This window comes from Notechis scutatus, chromosome 3 (assembly GCF_049901735.1).
Source record: "Notechis scutatus isolate UNSWTSFEM ecotype Mainland chromosome 3, rNotScu1.2, whole genome shotgun sequence".
Taxonomy (NCBI): domain Eukaryota; kingdom Metazoa; phylum Chordata; class Lepidosauria; order Squamata; family Elapidae; genus Notechis; species Notechis scutatus.
This window is the reverse complement of record NC_142011.1, coordinates 10,151,827-10,170,412: the sequence shown is the minus strand read 5'-3', so window position 1 is coordinate 10,170,412 and position 18,586 is coordinate 10,151,827. Positions and strand designations below refer to the sequence as shown.

Below are 18,586 nucleotides of genomic sequence, written 5' to 3'. Positions count from 1 at the left end.
TTGGAAAGAGGACAGGAAGCGCCTGACCTGTTAAAGCACATTACTGCAATTCCCATCTGGAAGGAATGGGAATTCATGGCTTGCACAGAGAGCAAAGGGAGAGAGAGGAGGGTCGAGGGAAAGACACAGCCGCTGTTTGCACAGCGAAGATGCACTCACTCTGAGAAGCGGCTGCTTGCAGCTTTCTGGCCCTCGTCTCCACACGAGGGCTGCTTAAATCTCTTCCTCCCCTCCCTTGCACAGGCACGGAGAGACTGGTCTGCAAGCTCCTCCTCTCTCTCCTATTAAAGCGAGTCAAGTTTCCTCTTAGGGTGCATAGTGGGAGGTGGTGTTTTGTTTGTTTTTTTGCTTCGCTCTGACAGGCAGGAAGGTGGCAGTTGCATCTCCCACACCATCTCTTGCTTGGAAAAACAAGCTTGGGTTGGATACCCCAAAGAGCCACAGCATCTCTCCTTGGAGTGCAGGAGCTGGAGAGCCAAACCATGCATCTCAACGCAACTTCTTCCCTCTACCAGCTGGGATACCCGATGAGCGAGTTTCACCTGCCGTCCTCCAATTCTGTCCTGCCCGCTACAGCAGAGAACCTGTCCAACAGTTCGGGACTTACGTCCATCCCACCCAACGAGGAGGATCTGGATGTCAACACAGACATCTACTCCAAGGTGATGGTGACCATCGTCTACTTGGTGCTGTTCCTGCTGGGGACGGTGGGCAACTCCATCACTGCTTACACCCTGGTGAGGAAGAAGTCCCTGCAGAATCTCCAAAGCACGGTGCACTATCACCTGGCCAGCTTGGCATTCTCTGACCTGCTCATCTTCCTCCTCTGCATGCCTATCGAACTCTACAACTTCATCTGGGTGCACCACCCCTGGGCTTTCGGCAACGATGTCTGCAAGTGCTACTACTTTCTGAGGGATGCCTGCACCTACGCTACGTCTCTCAACATCGCCAGCCTCAGCGTGGAGAGGTACATGGCCATCTGTCACCCTTTCAAAGCCAAGAGCATCATGTCCAGGAGCCGGACCAAAAAATTCATCAGTTGCATTTGGGTGGCCTCCTTCCTGCTGGCCATCCCGATGATCTTAATCATGGGCGAGATCTACAGGATACCCCAAGATCCTGACTCGCTGCTCTGCACCCAGATTGTAGATGATTCCACGCTGAAGGTTGCCATCCAGGTGAGTCTCTCTTTGCCTGCTTTTCTTTGAGCTTAGGGTGAGTAGCTTGTCTCCGTTGTGCCGGGGTCTGGCTATATTTAATGCCTACGGTTTGGAGATTAGTTAACAGCTTTAAAAAGAGAAAGAATACAGGCAGAGAGTGGGGTTTTTTTTTTCTATAAATCCATAAGCTCTCCCTGGTCAGAACAGATGGCAGCAGATGCTTAAATACACATAGTGCCCTATGTTGTTTGACAGTTTGGAATTCGTGTGTGCAGCTGGTCCCCGAAGACTTGCGCCAGTTCACTAAACTTTGCAAAACAACCCTCTTCCATTTGTGTCAAGACGGTTTCACACAGTGGTGCATTCTTTTAGAAGAACATGCAGAGGGAGGGAGGGATGGAAGGTATGTGCGCTGACAACACTTACTTCCAAACGGGTCAGTCCTACGGGAACAAGAACGAAGTGCCAAAGTCTAAGAGTGTCATTCGGTGTGTACATGATTTGCAAAACCAGCTTTGCTGCTCTGTGTTGTCAGAAATACTGGAGGATGCAAACAGGGTAGGAGATGAGCTGCTTTGGTGAAATCAGAACTGGGAGCTGCACAAACTGGGCAACCGCCTACATTGTACAAACCAACCGAATTGCACTGATTTCTCTTGTTTTTGCGTCACTCGTTTTGGGAACTTTGCCATATAATTTTGTACATCTCTGATCTTTGAAAGTGGTTGGATTTTTCACAACAACATGGAAAGAGAACAAAGGAAGGAAGGAAGGAAGGAAGGAAGGAAGGAAGGAAGGAAGGAAGGAAGGAAGGAAGGAAGAAAGGAAGGAAGAAAGAAAGAAAGAAAGAAAGAAAGAAAGAAAGAAAGGAAAGAAAGAAAGAAAAAAGAAAGAGGAGATGGAGGAGGGAGAGAGAGAGAGAGAGAGAGAGAGAGAGAGAGGAAGAAGAGCAACAGAGAAGAAAGGGAGGGAGAAGAGAGAGAGGAGGAGAGAGAGAAAGAAAGAGGAGAGAAAAGAAAGGAAGGAAGGAAGGAAGGAAGAAAGAAAGAAAGAAAGAAAGAAAGAAAGAAAGAAAGAAAGAAAGAAAGAAAGAAAGAAAGAAAGAAAGAAAGAAAGAAAGAAAGAAAGAAAGAAAGAAAAGGAGGGACAGAGGGAGGAAGGAGAGAAAGAAAGAAAGAAAGAAAGAAAGAAAGAAAGAAAGAAAGAAAGAAAGAAAGAAAGAAAGAAAGAAAGAAAGAAAGAAAAAAAGGGACAGAGGGAGGAGAGAGAGAAAGAAAGAAAGACATGAGGGAAGGAGCGGCGGAGGGAGGAAGGAGAGAGAAAAAGAGAGAGAGAGAGAGAGAGAAAGAGAGAGAGAGAGAAAGAAAGAAAGAAAGAAAGAAAGAAAGAAAGAAAGAAAGAAAGAAAGAAAGAAAGAAAGAAAGAAAGAAAGAAAGAAAGAAAGAAAGAAAGGACTGTACTCTACAAGGACTGACTGCTGACTTCAGTACAAAACGTTTTACCCCGTTCATTAAACCAACTCTCTAGCGATGGGATCCAAAAAAAATTCACAACATTTGCTGCTCCAAATTTAGAATTGCATGTTGCAATTGCTTTTTGAAAAAAATCCAAAGAGGGTGAAAGGATTTTCATTTGCTAGGGCAGAATCGAGAAGCCTAAGCATTTTGCTTTATAGCCCTCTTAGCATGTAATTCATGACATTAAGAACTAGAAAGTGTTTCCACCACAAATCCATGCAATAAATTTGAAAGACAGATTCTCTCCCCTAAATTTGTTTCACTACTCTACTCATTCTTCATATGGAAGAATCCAGTTGAATCCAGTAGAACTTCTGAGAAGTCATGAATGCATGATGTTGTTTATCTCCAATTTCCCCTTTCTTCCACATAATCCCAAATATAGCATTTTCTGGAGGTTGCAACACTCTGTTATTTTACCCTCCTCCCTAGAAAAAGTTGCTAAATAGAATGCTTCAATGTGAGTGTGATGGTTTTGAAATGATGCTGAGCAGCGAGTATCCATTGTTAAATATTTATCAACCTCCCTAATCAATAAATGCTCTGAACGGAGACCTCCAAACCAGAATGCTTACCTTATAATAGCAGAAATAGAAAAAGTTAACAATATACTATTATCAGATAGCCACACACAAATTCCATGAGTTAAAGGCTGGCTAAAATTACATAGCTTTCTGGAATGCACGCAGTGTTGGAAGCAGATATGCTTCTGAGATCCTACATTCTTCAAGACGAGGATCTCTGTTGAGGAAGCTCATCCTAAAAGAGAACTCTTAGTGGAATGGCAGAGTTGGAAGGGACCTTGGAGGTCTTCTAGTCCAGCCCCTTGCTCAAGCAGGAAATTCTATACCATTTCAGACGAATAGTTGTCCAATCTCTTCTTAAAAGTCTATGGAGATTCTCAGTCATCCATTCTGTGAAGACATTTTGCCTCTCTCATCCAAGCTTCTTCTTCTTCTTCTTCTTCTTCTTCTTCTTCTTCTTCTTCTTCTTCTTCTTCTTCTTCTTCTTCTTCTTCTTCTTCTTCTTCTTCTTCTTCTCCTTCCTCTTCTTCCTCCTCCTCCTCCTCCTCCTTCTCCTTCTCCTTCTCCTTCTTCTTCTTCTTCTTCTTCTTCTTCTTCTCCTTCTCCTCCTCCTCCTCCTCCTCCTCCCTCCCTCCTCCTCCTCCTCCTCCTCCTCCTCCTCCTCTTCTTCTTCTTCTTCTTCTTCTTCTTCTTCTTCTTCTTCTTCTTCTTCTTCTTCTTCTTCTTCTTCTTCTTCTTCTTCTTCTTCTTCTTCTTCTTCTTCTTCTTCTTCTCCTCCCTCCTCCTCCCTCCCCTCCTCCTCTTCTTCTCCTCCTCCTCCTTCTCTTCCACCTCCTCCACCTCCACCACCTCCTCCTCCTCCTTCTTCATCTCCTCCTCCTCCTTTCCCCCTTCTTCTTCTCCTTCTTAAAAATCTCCAGCAATGGAGCACTCACAACTTCCAAAGGCAAATTATTCCACTGGTTAATTGTCAGGAAATTTATATCCCGGTGCCTTGTTTCATGGAGCTTTACAAGTGAATATTTTGAGCCTAACTTGGAAACCGGACAGTGACCAGTGTGGTGTCCTCAAAAACTGTTGTTCTACATAAACTGATTGTCCAAACTAATAGTCATGTTGTCTGTTGGAGATTCTCAGTCATCCAGGACATGGTTGTCCCAAAGGTGCTTTTTCCAAGAGGCAACTGGACTTTCTTTGTTTTTCTTTGAAGACGTTTTGCTTCTCATCCATGAGCTGAAGAAGCTTCTTGGATGAGAAGTGAACTGTCTTCAAAGAAAAAACAGAAGTCCAATTGCCTCTTTTAAAAAGCACCTTTGGGATAATAGTCATGTTGTTGCATTCTGCACCAGCAGTACCTTCTCAGCATTCTGCTAAAGCCACTCTCCATGGAGCTGGTAGTAAGAGTCCTAATAGGAGGCAATCAAGATATGAGACACAATTGCAGGAAAAACTGTAGGTTGCTGATTGGTGCCCCAGTTACAGCTTGGCCATATTTTCACCTGTTGTTCTGGCAGGAGTTGTGAATCCAGAAGGATCCCCAAATCTCAACTTTTTCAGCAGAAATGCAGGTAGTTCTTAACTTACGACCACAATTAAGCTTCAAATGTATGTTGTTAAGTGAGCAATTTGTTAAGTGAGTTTGGTCCCATTTTATGACTTTTTTTTGCCATGTTTCTTATATGGATCCCTGCAGTTGTTAAATTAGTAAGACAGTTATTAAATTGCCCCCGTTTTAAAATGTTTCTTGCTACATTTGTTAAATTAGTAACATGGTTGGTTGTTAAGTGAATCTGGTTTCCCCATTGAGTTTGCTTCTGAGAAGGTCACAAAACAAGGTCACACAACCCCAGGGACATTGCAACCATTGTAAATATGAGTCAGTTGTCAAGCATCCAAATGAAGGTCACATGACCACGGGGATACTGCAATAGTCATAAGTGTGAACAATGGTTATAAGTCATTGTAACTTCAAATGGTCACTAAACAAGCTGTTGTAAGCCGAGGACCTGTGTAACCTTAAAAAGGCTGGGATCAATCTGATTGAAAAGCCATGTTTATGGTTCACCGGCAGCAACTCTGTCTTGGTATGTTTTAGTCTAAACCAGGGGTGTCAAATTTGATTTCATTGAGGGCCACAGTAGTCCCGTCTTAGGTATGAAAGCCGATTGGGTGACTTTGGACCAATCATCAGGAGGCTGTGAGCTCTAGTCCTACCTGAGGTATGAAAGCTGACTGGGAAACTTTGTGCCAATCACTAGGTGACTGTGAGTTTTATTCCCACCTTAGGCACAAAAGGTAGCTGGGTGATATTGGACCAGTCAACAGGATACCGTGAATTATAGTACTGCCTTAGGTGTGAAGGCCAGCTGGGTGACTCTGGGCCATCCCCAGAACACCATCAGTTCTAGTGCTATCTTAGACATGAAAACTGACAGGGAGACTTTGGGCCGATCACCAGGAGACTGTGAGTTCTAGTCCTGCCTTAGGCATGAAAGTCACCTTCTAGATGACTTTAAACCAATCACTCTTTCTTGGTCTAGCTTATAGGGTTGTTGTGGGGAAACAGAGGAAGAGCAAGGGGCATTAGGTACGCCCATTGCCTTGAGTTTCTTATAAAGTAATAAGGATGGGATAAAAGCCAAATAAATAAATATTCACCAATTGATACAGATATTGTGATGGCACAAAGACAACACAGTCAAATAAGCAAGAAGAACCCCTTTATTATCTCCAATTTGGCTCCCAATGTCCAAGTTACCTTTGGCTGGAGAAAAACTCTCCCAGGAACAGCCTTTAAGTGGAGAAAATTCAGTCCGAAAACAAAGTACATACAAACTGTAACTAAAAATCCAAACAAACCACGCTGCAGTAATTAACTTGACAGGGCAGGATAAAGAATTGCAGGCTTGAAAGCCCAGCAAAACACACATAGTTGGGAAGATGCCAGGAACCCAGATAAGCCACGAAGAGACCAGATAAACTTACGATTTCCTCCCAACAGCTTGCTGCGCACAGCTTCCCTTTTTAAACACTGTTCCCAGCTGCAGCTAATGAAGGGAATCAGAGCCCTTTCCTCCCCCATAAGCCATGCAACCCACATTGTTCCCTTCTCCGTTCCTCCCTGCATACCCGAGGATGAGGAAGGGGTGGGCCTGGGTCTTCCTATGAACTCCCTCTTCCTTGCTTTATCTCTTCCCTGCTCTGCCCAGCCGGACTTTGCCCTTCCCCAGTTTTTTCCACAGCCAATGAAGCCACACTCCCGCTCCCTGTCAGCTGTTCGGCCTCCCGCTCCGAATCAGATTCCAACAGGGGCATGACAGACAGACAGCACCGCTTCCTAGAGCTGGAAATGACTTGCACATATGTGCGAGGGAAACCTTTACCTTATGAGAGAAGAAAGAAGCAGCTGCAATAAAATTCCATTTACTGAAGGACTGTCAGAAGAAAGGTATAAAAGAAGGAGATGGGTTTCAGATCAGGGCTACTGGCCATAGCTATTCCTTGCTGGACCTAGCTATTGTCTCTGGACCTCATTGCAATGGGTTATGGATGTAAGTAATGTTACGATGGCTATTCATGTTTCAAATTGCTCATGAAAAAAAACCTCTGATTCTTAAAGTAAGAATTGTTTTATTGTATTACTGTCTGTTGTTTCTTTATTTTTATGACACTTCAAAGGAAGATAATTTCAGGTATGAGTTTTGCAAAAAAAAAACAGGTAGTTTCACCCTTTCCCGAAGAAAGCTGCAGAGAGATGAAATGCTTGGATCAATTTTCTATCATCTCGTAAGGCAAATTGGCCAGCCTAGACGATGAGCGGCATAATAGCCTTGTTATCCAGGTGCATGGAAAGTGATCTTTAATGAAACCGGATTATTGGTTGAAATAATTCGGTACTGATTCAGTTGCAGAAATCAGGAGATTATCTCAGAGAGATAGAGATAATTCACAGCATTTCATGGGGGAACAGTCTTTGTTCAAAGCATAGATTCGACTTTCTGTTATCTTCTTAAATATAAAAAAGCTCCCCTGAATTCGAGGCAGAGTTGGGATGACTTGATGGAGCTGAGCATTTATTGGCCAGATGCCCTTCCTGACACCATGTGGAGTTCACAGCAAATATTCGTTATTTGTTATTTTCTTAAATCAGGAGTCTCCAACCTCCAATCTGTGGACCAGCACCAGGCCCCAGCTTGCCAGAAACTGGGCTGAGCAAACAAACAATGTCCCATCCACAGAAAAACATGTGGTGGAATACATTTTTTTTTACTACCGGTTCTGTGGGTGTGGTTGGTGGGCACGGCAGGGGAAGGATACTGCAAAATCCCATTCCCTCCCCACTCCACTAACCTGCTTTCCAGCTCTGTTCTCCTGTGCAGGGCAACAAAAGAAGACCCAGCTGATCAGCTAGGACTCGGGGGGGGGGGGCAGATAATAGATGGGGGTGGGACCTGTCAGAGGTGGTATTTGCCGGTTCTCCGAACTACTCAAAATTTCCACTACTGGTTCTCCAGAACTGGTCAGAACCTACTGAATATCACCTCTGCGCAGAATGCAGGCAACATGCGAAACTACACCCCCTCCAGTCCGTGGAAAAACCTCTCTTCATGGAACTGATCCCTGGTGCCCAAAAGGTTGGGGTCCACTGTCTTAAATGATGGGGATTAAATTTAGGAGCCCCCTCTCTTTTAATGAAGATTGGGGTTAAAACCCATCAAAGCCAATTTTCCAATTCCAAGATCATCAATGGTGGATATTATTTCTTTATCCCATTTAAAAAGCATTCAAATATTTTGGGGTGGTATCCGGATTAGACACATACAGTACAAAGATCAGATGTGAGATCCTTGGTGCTCTCTAAACCTGGTTCTTTTCCTGGGGACATTTCATTACCCAACTAGGTTACATCATCAGTGCTAGAAGCAAGCGGGGTTTGCTTTCTGTTTATATACAAGTGGCTTCTTCATTAGACTGTGTTTATATCTTCATGGTTCCTTCATTAGACTGTGTTTACAGTAAGGGCAGGTCACTTATATATAAACAAGGAGAAACCCCGCTCCCTACTAGCACTGACGGTGTTACCCAGTTGGGTCATTAAACGTCTGCAAGAAAACCACCAAGCTCAGAGACCACCAAGGACCCCACAGTTCAGTCCTGAGCTACAAATATTTTCTATAAGAATTATAAATAGGAACAAGGAGATCCATCAAAGGGACAACAAACACAACAACACCACCCACATAGTAGGCTCACATCATACCTGGGGATATAACCAGATTGCAAGGCTCATTTAAAACAGAGTAGAGTTGGAGCTGTTAGGATTTTTGAAGGATGCTATTCCATAGGGCAATTGTCTGAAAGAAAAGGCATATCTCTTGGGTCATACAAATGGCATTGGGTAGGGTAGGGTAGGGTAGGGTAGGGTAGAATAGAATAGGATAGGATAGGATAGGATAGGATAGGATAGGATAGGATAGAATAGAATAGAATAGAATAGAATAGGAATAGGAATAGGAATAGGAATAGGAATAGAATTGGAATGGAATGGAATAGAATAGAATAGAATAGAATAGAATAGAATAGAATAGAATAGAATAGAATAGAACAGAAGAGAAGAGAAGAGAACAGAATAGAATAGAATAGAATAGAAAATATGGAATGGAGTGGAATAGAATAGAATAGAATAGAATAGAATAGAATAGAATAGAATAGAATAGAATAGAATAGAATAGAATAGAATAGAATAGAATAGAATAGAATAGAATATATGGAATGGAATGGAATGGAATGGAATGGAATAGAATAGAATAGAATAGAATAGAATAGAATAGAATAGAATAGAATAGAATAGAAAATATGGGATGGAATGGAATGGAATGGAATAGAATAGAATAGAATAGAATAGAATAGAATAGAATAGAATAGAATAAAATAGAACAGAAGAGAAGAGAAGAGAACAGAATAGAATAGAATAGAATAGAAAATATGGAATGGAGTGGAATAGAATAGAATAGAATAGAATAGAATAGAATAGAATAGAATAGAATAGAATATATGGAATGGAATGGAATGGAATGGAATGGAATAGAATAGAATAGAATAGAATAGAATAGAATAGAATAGAATAGAATAGAATAGAATAGAATAGAATAGAAAATATGGGATGGAATGGAATGGAATGGAATAGAATAGAATAGAATAGAATAGAATAGAATAGAATAGAATAGAATAGAATAGAATAGAATAGAAAATATGGAATGGAGTGGAATAGAATAGAATAGAATAGAATAGAATAGAATAGAATAGAATAGAATAGAATAGAATAGAATAGAAAATATGGAATGGAATGGAATGGAATGGAATGGAATAGAATAGAATAGAATAGAATAGAATAGAATAGAATAGAATAGAATAGAATAGAATAGAATAGAATAGAATAACAGAGTTGGAAGGGATCTTGGAGGTCTTCTAGTCCAACCCCCTGCTTAGGCAGGAAATCTTATACCATTTCAGACAAATGGTTATTCAATCTCAGATCTTGGACCTGTATATGCCCTCAGCTTGCAGCCAATCACACTGTGCCCCATTAGAATAGAATAGAAATAGGAATAGGAATAGGAATGGAATGGAATGGAATGGAATGGAATAGAATAGAATAGAATAGAATAGAATAGAATAGAATAGAATAGAATAGAATAGAATAGAATAGAATAGAATAGAATAGAATAGAACCTTGGAGATCTTCTAGTCCAACCCCTTGCTCAAGCAGGAGACCCATACAATTTCAGACAAATTCAGACTGGCTTTCCAGTCTTTTTTTTTTTTTTTTTTCAAAACCTCCAGTGTTGGATCATCCACAACTTTTGGAGTCAAATCATTCCACCTAATTGTTCTTGCTGTCAGGAAATTTCTCCTTCTTTCTAAGTTGCTTCTCTCCTTGATTAGTTTGTATCCATTGTGTCTTGTCCTGCCTTCGGGTGCTTTTTGGACCTTCAAATGGGTCCTGAAGTATACTGGACTCCATCTGGGATAGAGGTGGCAGCCTGTTCCTTTACAATTACACCAACTGCTGGAAAACTTTCAAAAATCCTCTGCAAACCAACTTCAGGTAGTCTTCAACTGTTGTTTAGGGACTGTTCAAAGTTACAAAGTCACTGAAAAAAGGTATCTTATGACCATTTTTTTTTCACATTTAAGGCCATTGAAGCATCCCCATGGTCACGTGATCAGAATTTAGGTGCTTGGAAACCGACTCACCATTGTGATGGTTGTGTCAGCATTCCAGAAAACCTCCACTCCAACAAATAATTCCGAGAGACATCTTCTCAAAAGTTCTGATTTATTTGGAAAATAAACTAGCACATCTAGGGAATCCCAAATCTGAAAGTTCCGGGCTTCCTTGCAATAAGTAAAAACTACAAATCCATCCCCTGCATCCATCATCACATCACGTGGCCCAATCACCATCCGATCCATCTTGAGACATGCCCTCACCCAGGTGCAGAAATAACATGACCTTGACTTAGAAGAAGAATGCTATTATCTCTAATCACATACACACCAAGAACTTTCCCCCTCCCGTTTTCCCAGGCTCAAGAATGTGGCAGTGAGGAAGGAGGAGATTTTAATATGGCTTCCAAAGCTGACAGGTTGGTTGTTCTGGGTTCATGGATCAACTTGTGTACCCTTCTGACCATAGGGAAGCCAGATTCACTTAACAACCGTGCTACTAACTTAACAACTGCAGTGATTCACTTAACAGCTGTGGCAAGGAAGGAGGGCCGTACAATGGGGGAAAACTCACTCCACCATTGTCTCGCTTAGCAGTGGAAAATTTGGGCTCGATTGTGGCTGTAAGTTCAGGACTTTTGTACTAAGACTCAGAAAGAAAACAGGTTAGCTTTTAGCCTTGATCAGTATAAACAATCGGAACAGAGTTATTTCAAGAAGGATATTGTCGATGTATTTCCTGCAGTTAAGTGTCTTTAGTCTGGCCTTTGAATGAACCAGCAAAACAGGAAGCTGCAGCATCCTTCTTTCAAATGCTCCAATTAGCCCCACCCCAATAAATATAATCTCAGGCCATTTAGGACAAGTGCAGTCTAAATTAATTATAATGTATAATGTATAATATTATATTATATTAATTATATGTCCACTGATTAAGAGCAGCTAAGGTCTGCTCTGTTGATTTAAAACAGACCTACCTCTTCCTCCTCCCAAGTCATGGGCAAAGCAATTTATGATGGAACACACCTTGAATTATTTATACAAATAAAGGCAGGAAATAGCTAGCTAGATAGCTACATAGCTACATAGCTAGATAACTATAGCTAGATAACTAGATAGGATAGATAGATAGATAGATAGATAGATAGATAGATAGATAGATAGATAGATAGATAGATAGATAGATAGATAGATAGACGGATTGATAGGACGGCAGGCAGGCAGGCAGGCAGGCAGGCAGGCAGGCAGGCAGGCAGGCAGATAGACCGATAGACCGATAGACAGATAGACAGCAAGCTAGATAGCTAGATAGTTAGATAGCTAGACAGAAGACAGACCAACCAACCGGTAGCTAATTTTATGGCTGGTTTGGTGAATTGGCAAATCCCACCCTGTCTGGCCCTGTCCACGCTGCCCCTCCCAGGAGCCCCCATGCAGCCCATTTTGGATCTCAAGTAAGTTCAGGGTCCACATGGAGCCTCAGGGAGGACGAAAAATGAGCCTCCCGCAGCAGTGGTGGGATTCAAATTGTTTTACTACCACTTCTGTGGGCGTGGCTTGGTGGGCGTGGCAGGGGAAGGATACTATAAAATCTCCAGTCAGAGGCGGTATTTGCCGGTTCTCGGGACTACTCAAAATTTCCGCTACCGGTTCTCCAGAACTGGTCAGAACCTGCTGAATACCACCTCTGTCCCGGAGGCTCCTAAAGACCATAAACAGGCCTGTTTCCAGACTCCAGAGAGCCTCCGGAGCCTGGGGAAACCATTTTCACCTCTCGGAGGCTTGAGGAAAGCCTCCAGAGCCCGGGGAAGGCGAAAATGCCACCACCGCCACCTGCCGCCGTGGTGCAGGAGACTGACTAGGCCATGCCCACCTAGCAACCGGCCAGAGAACTGGTTGCTAACATTTTGAAGCCCACCCTTGATGAGAGAGAGAGAGAGAGAGAGAGAGAGATTAACAAACGGATAAATGAATAAATAAAATAATTGGTCCTAGGTAACATTGTAGGAAGAGAGCTGTATTAGCCTACAATGGGAAAAGCCAGTGTCTGGTAACGCCTCTTCCAACTAGCCCAGGGTGTCCAACCATGGCAACTTTAAGACTTGTGGACTTCAACTCCCAGAATTCCTCAGCCAGCAAAGCTGGCTGAGGAATTCTGGGAGTTGAAGTCCACAAGTCTTAAAGTTGCCAAGGTTGGACACCCTGAACTAGCCCATTTTATTAAAAAGTGTAAACTTTCCACCTTCTGGTAAATTGATTCATGTGCTATCAGGTTGGTGTCAGCTCTTAGTGACCCCACAGATGGTCTTCCTAACCTGCTTCCACGAATAACATGTTCTGATAGGTGAGAAGCCGTTACTTCTGATCCTTTCATCTGATCTCACATGGCCCGCATCCTCTCCCCCTCAAGTAGCAATTTAGAAGTGAGATAAAACTTCAGGCCTTTCCTTGGTGCAACCCCTTTAGCTTTCCTTCAAGTTGTTCTTTCTATCATTTGGAAAACACCCAGCGATGTCAAGTTGAACTAACGTTTCTCCCCATCTCAGAATTACATTTCTTTACTTAGATGGTCAGATTCTGTCTCTCTCTCTCTAAGACAACAGGCCAGTGTTTTTATACGTGCTTTAAGGGATTGGTTCACAAAAAGCATAGCCAAACGAGGGGGAAAGTTTTTTTGAATGCAAAATCTGGAAGGGGCATCCAAATATAAAGACTTGCTGCTAAATATTCCTCTGCAAAGGAAATCAACTCTGACTGTTCTTTACAATAGGGCCCTGGGCTGCAGCCTATTACTGGCCCATGAGCTGTTCGAAACTGGGCCACTTACATCAGGGGCGGGATTCCAAAATCCCAGCAACCAGTTTGCTGCCTGGTTGCTGGGTGGGTGTGTCCATGGTGGGCGTGGACTACTGGAACTATCTGTTTCTGGCTTCCGGTGGGCCTCCAGAGCCCGGGGAGGCCAATTTTGCCCTCCCAGAGGTCCAGGGAAGGTCTCCAGACCCTCAGGAGGGCAAAAACAGCATTCCCCAGACTCTGGAGGAAGCCAGAAACAGGCCCATTTCCGGACTTCTGGAAGGCCCATTTTTCCCCCCTCCCAGAGCCTCCACAGGGACCCTGCAGGTGCCTCCATTGAAAATGGGCCAGGTGGAGACTCCAGGGAGCAGAGGGGAGGGGAGGAATGGGTGGGGCCAGCCAGTTGGTTGAAATACAGGTTCGGCAAACCAGATGTAACTTTAACAACTGGTTTGCACAAACCGGTCCAAACCGGTAGAATCCCACCCCTGATGTACGCATTTGCTTTGCGGACCAGCAGGTGTGGGGTGAGATGGTTCCACATAAGCAGGAGGCGAGCATGCAGGCATGCATGTTCCATTTGCATGGGTTGTGGATGCACATGCCCACCAGTGGTACAAATGGAGGTGCGTGTGCACCAGCATGCTTGCTAGTCTCTCCCCCCCCCCCCATGGAACTGTTCCCCCTCGCACACCAGTCCTGAAAAAAAGCACTGAAAAAAGTGACTTGCAACCATTTTTCACAGTTACGCATGTTTCAGCATCCCGATGGTCACGTGATTTACATTCGAATGCTTGACAACTGATTCGCATTTATGACAGCTGCAGTGCCCCGGGGTCATGTGGTCAGCCTCTGCAACCTTCTGACAAGCAAAGTCAGTGGGGAAGCCAGATGCAATTAACAACTGGGTTACTAACTTAACAACCGCAAAAGATTCACTTAACATCTGTGGCAGGAAAAGTCGTAAAACTCACTGAACAAATGCCTCACTTCGCAAAATAAATTTTGGGTTCAATTGTGTTCGTAAGTTGAGATCTGCCTGTATTCAGTTATGACTGCAATGACTTAGGGAGAGGATTTCAATCCCAATTGTGTTCGTAAGTCGAGGATTATCTGTAGAAGAATCCAGTAACAAGATCAAATCACATTACTTGATATACAGTGCCCTCAAATTTCTTTGTAGGGCGAACATAGAAAATCTGAAATCTAAATGTTCATAGGCATTCTTTAGGTGGTCCACCCAGTGGTCACACACCAAGTGGGCCAGGGACCACTGGTGGTCCATGAAAATTTTTTGGTGATCTGCAGAGAAATGTCACCCCCAAAGCACCCCGCCCCCAAAGCAATTAATCCAGACTGCGCGGGAACACAAGGCTGCGCCGCCCACATGGCCCGCGGAAACACAAGGCTTGTGTCGCTTGTATTGCAAACAACACGACGTAGTGAGACAAAAAAGGGCGGAGGGGGGGAACTTGCCCCACTCACCCCACGTGCCTTGCCTGGCCTGGCCACCAGGCTGCTTCTTTCCGCTTCTTTCTTCTTCTGCTTTTGGCTGCACGCAAGGAAAGCAGCAAACGTTTTCCTTTCTCTCCCCCAAACTCCTCCAGAAATGAGTCTTTGCCGGCACAGTCTCTTGGAGCAGGATGCCTTTGCACCGGCAAAGACTCATTTCTGGAGGAGTTCGGGGGAGAGAAAGAAAGACTTCTGCTGCTTTCCTTGCATGATGCCAAAGGTCGCTCTCTCCCCCTGAGAACGGAGCTGGAGACGGTATCCTGCGATCCCAAATAAAGAATAATCAATGGTAGGAAAACGGGGTGGGAAATTTTCCTGCAGATTTTTTTTGGGATTTTCCCAGGGTCACTGGTCCGTGGGATTTAAAATTATGAGTTTGTTGGTCCCTGAGGTCCAAAAGGTTGGTGACCCCTGCAATAAACTGAACACATTTAATGAATTAATTTCAAACTCAAGTTCAAAGAAAAGCATGCCTCCATTGATGTGCTCTTACTGGATATTCCAGTTGTTTATGCCATTAATTATAAATATCCATGGTTTTGATGTTCAATATAGAGTATTTTAAGCTTGCAATATCAGCTCGATTTGATTTCAAAAGCAGAGCTATGAAAACACGTTTAAGCTGATTATACAGACTTACAACCATTCATTTAGTGACTGTTGGAAGTTACAAGGGCCCTGAAAAAAGTGACTAGTGACCATTTTTCACACTTATGACTGTTGCAGCATCTCCATTTGTCCTCCAATCCAAACTCAGACACTTAGCAACTGGCATGTACTTATGACAGTTGCAATGTCCCGGGGCCATGTGATCACCTTTTGTAACCTTCTAACAAGGAAGGTCAATGAGGAAGCAAGATTCACTTAACAGTCATGTTATTAACTTACCAACTGCAGTGATTCACTTAACAACGGTGGCAAGAAAGGTCGTAAAATGGGGCAAAACTCACTTAACAACTGTCTTGTTTACCCATGGAAAGTTTGGGCTCATTTGTGGTCATAAGTCAAGGACCACCTGTATGATGCAGAACTTATAAGCTCCCTATAAGGTTACATTGGCCAGACTTCAGAGCTTGAATCTTGTGTCCAGTTTTGGTCACCACAACGTAAGAAGAATACTGAGGAACTGTAAAGGACGCAGAGAAGTCGAAAATGGGGGCGAGAGTCTTGAAGGCTAAATCTGATGACGGTTGATTAAAATGACTTGGTACATTTAGCCTGCAGAAGAAAAGATTAAGGGGAGGCAGACTTCCAATTAAGGAAGGTTTGTCTCGGGGAAAAAGTGTGTGAATTTATCCTCTGTAGCGCCTGAGGGTATGACAAGAATTGTATCACAGAGAGATCCAGCTCAAAATAAGGAGGAATTTCCTGCCTATGAGAGCTACTTAAGCTATTAAGCACCAGTTTTTCTGGTGGTCTAAAGAGATTCTCAGTCATCCAGCTGATGGTTGTCTCAAAAGGTGCTTTTTCAAGAGGCAGCTGGACATTCTTTGTTTTTTTCTTGAAGACGTTTTGCTTCTCATCCAAGAAGCTTCTTCAGTTCTGACTGAATGGAGGGCGGGTGTAAGGATTTATATTCCTTGCAGTCATCTGATCATTAGCCACTCTTTTTGAGAGTTGCTGAGGCTTTATCTGTGCCCTCAGGGTCACCTAAATAGTATCAATAGGTGTGGAACCTTTTGGGAATTCCTGAAACGACTATGTTTCCAAGGAGTTATGGATGGTCCACCACTTGTATTGTTGTGAGAAACAATCCAATCCAATGGGTAGATATTTAGACATAGACATGGATATAGAATAACAGAGTTGGACCTTGGAGATCATCTAGTCCAATCCCCTGCTCAAGCAGGAAACACTGTACCATGTTTTCTGGGTGGCATCACTCAACCTTTGCAATGCCCTAACAACAGATATTAAGAACGTTGCCAACTTTGACTGTTCTGCAGAATGTTCAAATGCTGCTAAGGCTGCCTGGGTTAATTAGATCAGCTCTAAGTATGTAATTAGTGTGTTCCTTTCGACTATTAATCACTTTGAGCCCTTTGCTCAAGTGGGAAGTCTATAGCTGGACAGGTGAATAAAGAAATATTGTCGCTGAAGTACTGGCAAATTAGCGCTCCATTTTAAATCATAGGCTTGACTAAATTTACAAATAAATCACTCCCCTCTCCCCCACAAAGTAATGTGTTGTTTTTTTTAAGGCGATTAATTTTGGTTTTGCCCACAAGCAGGATACTGTCCAATCAGTCTGCATTATTATCCCACCACTGTGATTCTCATGCCTCCCCCACAAATGAGCACTAATAAATGCTTTTCCGTGCTTTGAGGGGATCCTTCCCAACTGCATGGTAGCAGGCTTGCACTGGGATCAATTAATTACAAGCACCACTGCAATCCGTCTCACACTCTTTTCTCCAATATGCAATCAGGTAGAGAGACTGATGATAGATGTATAGAAAGATGCAAAGATAATGCACCGTGAATAGATGAGAGATGCAGAAACTGGAAAGAGAGGGAGAGGGAGAAGGAGAGAGGGAGAGAGAAGGAGAGAGAGAGAGAGAGAGAGAGAGATCGTAGACAAAATCCAGAGAGAGACATATATATACACATATATACATGTACATACATACATACATACATGGTAGAAGATGGATGGAGGGATGGATGGATGGATGAATGGATAGATAGATAGATAGATAGATAGATAGATAGATAGATAGATAGATAGATAGATAGACAGACAGACAGACAGACAGACAGACAGACAGACAGACAGATAGATAGATAGATAGATAGATAGATAGATAGATAGATAGATAGATAGATAGGATGGATGGATAGGATGGACGGACAGATGGACGGACAGACAGGATATATATATATATATAGATATGGCCTTCAGCTTTGTTGGTATTTTCCCACGTCATAGTAGTGGTGCTTTTGTTACTATGGCGTGAGAAAATACGAACAAAGCTGAAGACCAGTAATACGGACGAAAACTTAAGAATATATATATATATATATATATATATATATATATATATATATATATATATATATATATATATATATAACACACACACACACACACACACACACACACACATACATGTATGTATGTATGTGTGTGTGTGTGTGTGTGTGTATGTATATGTATATGATAATAAAAGAGACACTAGATAAAAACTGTGGAAACACATGAGAGAGATAGAGAGAGAGGGAGAGACTGGACTTAGATAATATAGACTAATAAATGAAAAATATAGTTCATGTTTTGGCATATAAACTGAAGAAATGTGGAGGGGGATTATTCTGGTTCAGTTTGGCTCAAGAAATATTCATTGTTACATCAGCTCAGTAATCAGCAGATTTGGGAGGTCTATGCATGGCTTCCTATTCTCTTGACTCAGAATGCAGGCCTGGTCCAGAGCAGTTTTGCACGGAGACTAGAGAGAGAGTGGGGAGGGAGGGAGGGAGACAGAGAGAGGGGGGGAGAGAGAGAAGTTTCCACCCAGCTCCTGAGATTTAGCTACTTCTCTTTTTTGTTTGACCCACATTCTTAAATGTTCTTCACTCCACGGGAACATCAAACACACGTGCACCACAGCGGTCTCAGAAGTAGCTGCAGGAGAGATGACACATAAGGACCTTGTGGGGGAATGATTTGATTTGGGTTTTCAGGTGAGGAAAGAATTTGGGAGCCCGTTTTCACTGGCAGAGTGCTCGGGCTTCCACATAACACGAGTTATGTCGATCTGGCCATGCTGACCCTGGCCATGCCCGCTCCAGCTCCCCAAGGTCAAACGCAACCCTGATGTGGCCCTCAATGAAATCGAGTTTCATACCC

General features: G+C 43.0%; 1 protein-coding gene across 1 annotated transcript in view; it reads left to right on the top strand.

Moving 5' to 3' along the window:
* The first annotated feature begins 276 nt into the window (after positions 1-276).
* The window catches only part of NTSR1 (neurotensin receptor 1), a 167,947-nt gene continuing 149,637 nt past the window's right edge, over positions 277-18,586 (top strand). Inside the window, exon 1 of the mRNA XM_087959214.1 lies at positions 277-1,181. Within this exon, the coding sequence (XP_087815340.1) occupies positions 483-1,181 (699 nt within the window). The 5' untranslated portion in view covers positions 277-482. The remainder of the gene's footprint in view (positions 1,182-18,586) is intronic.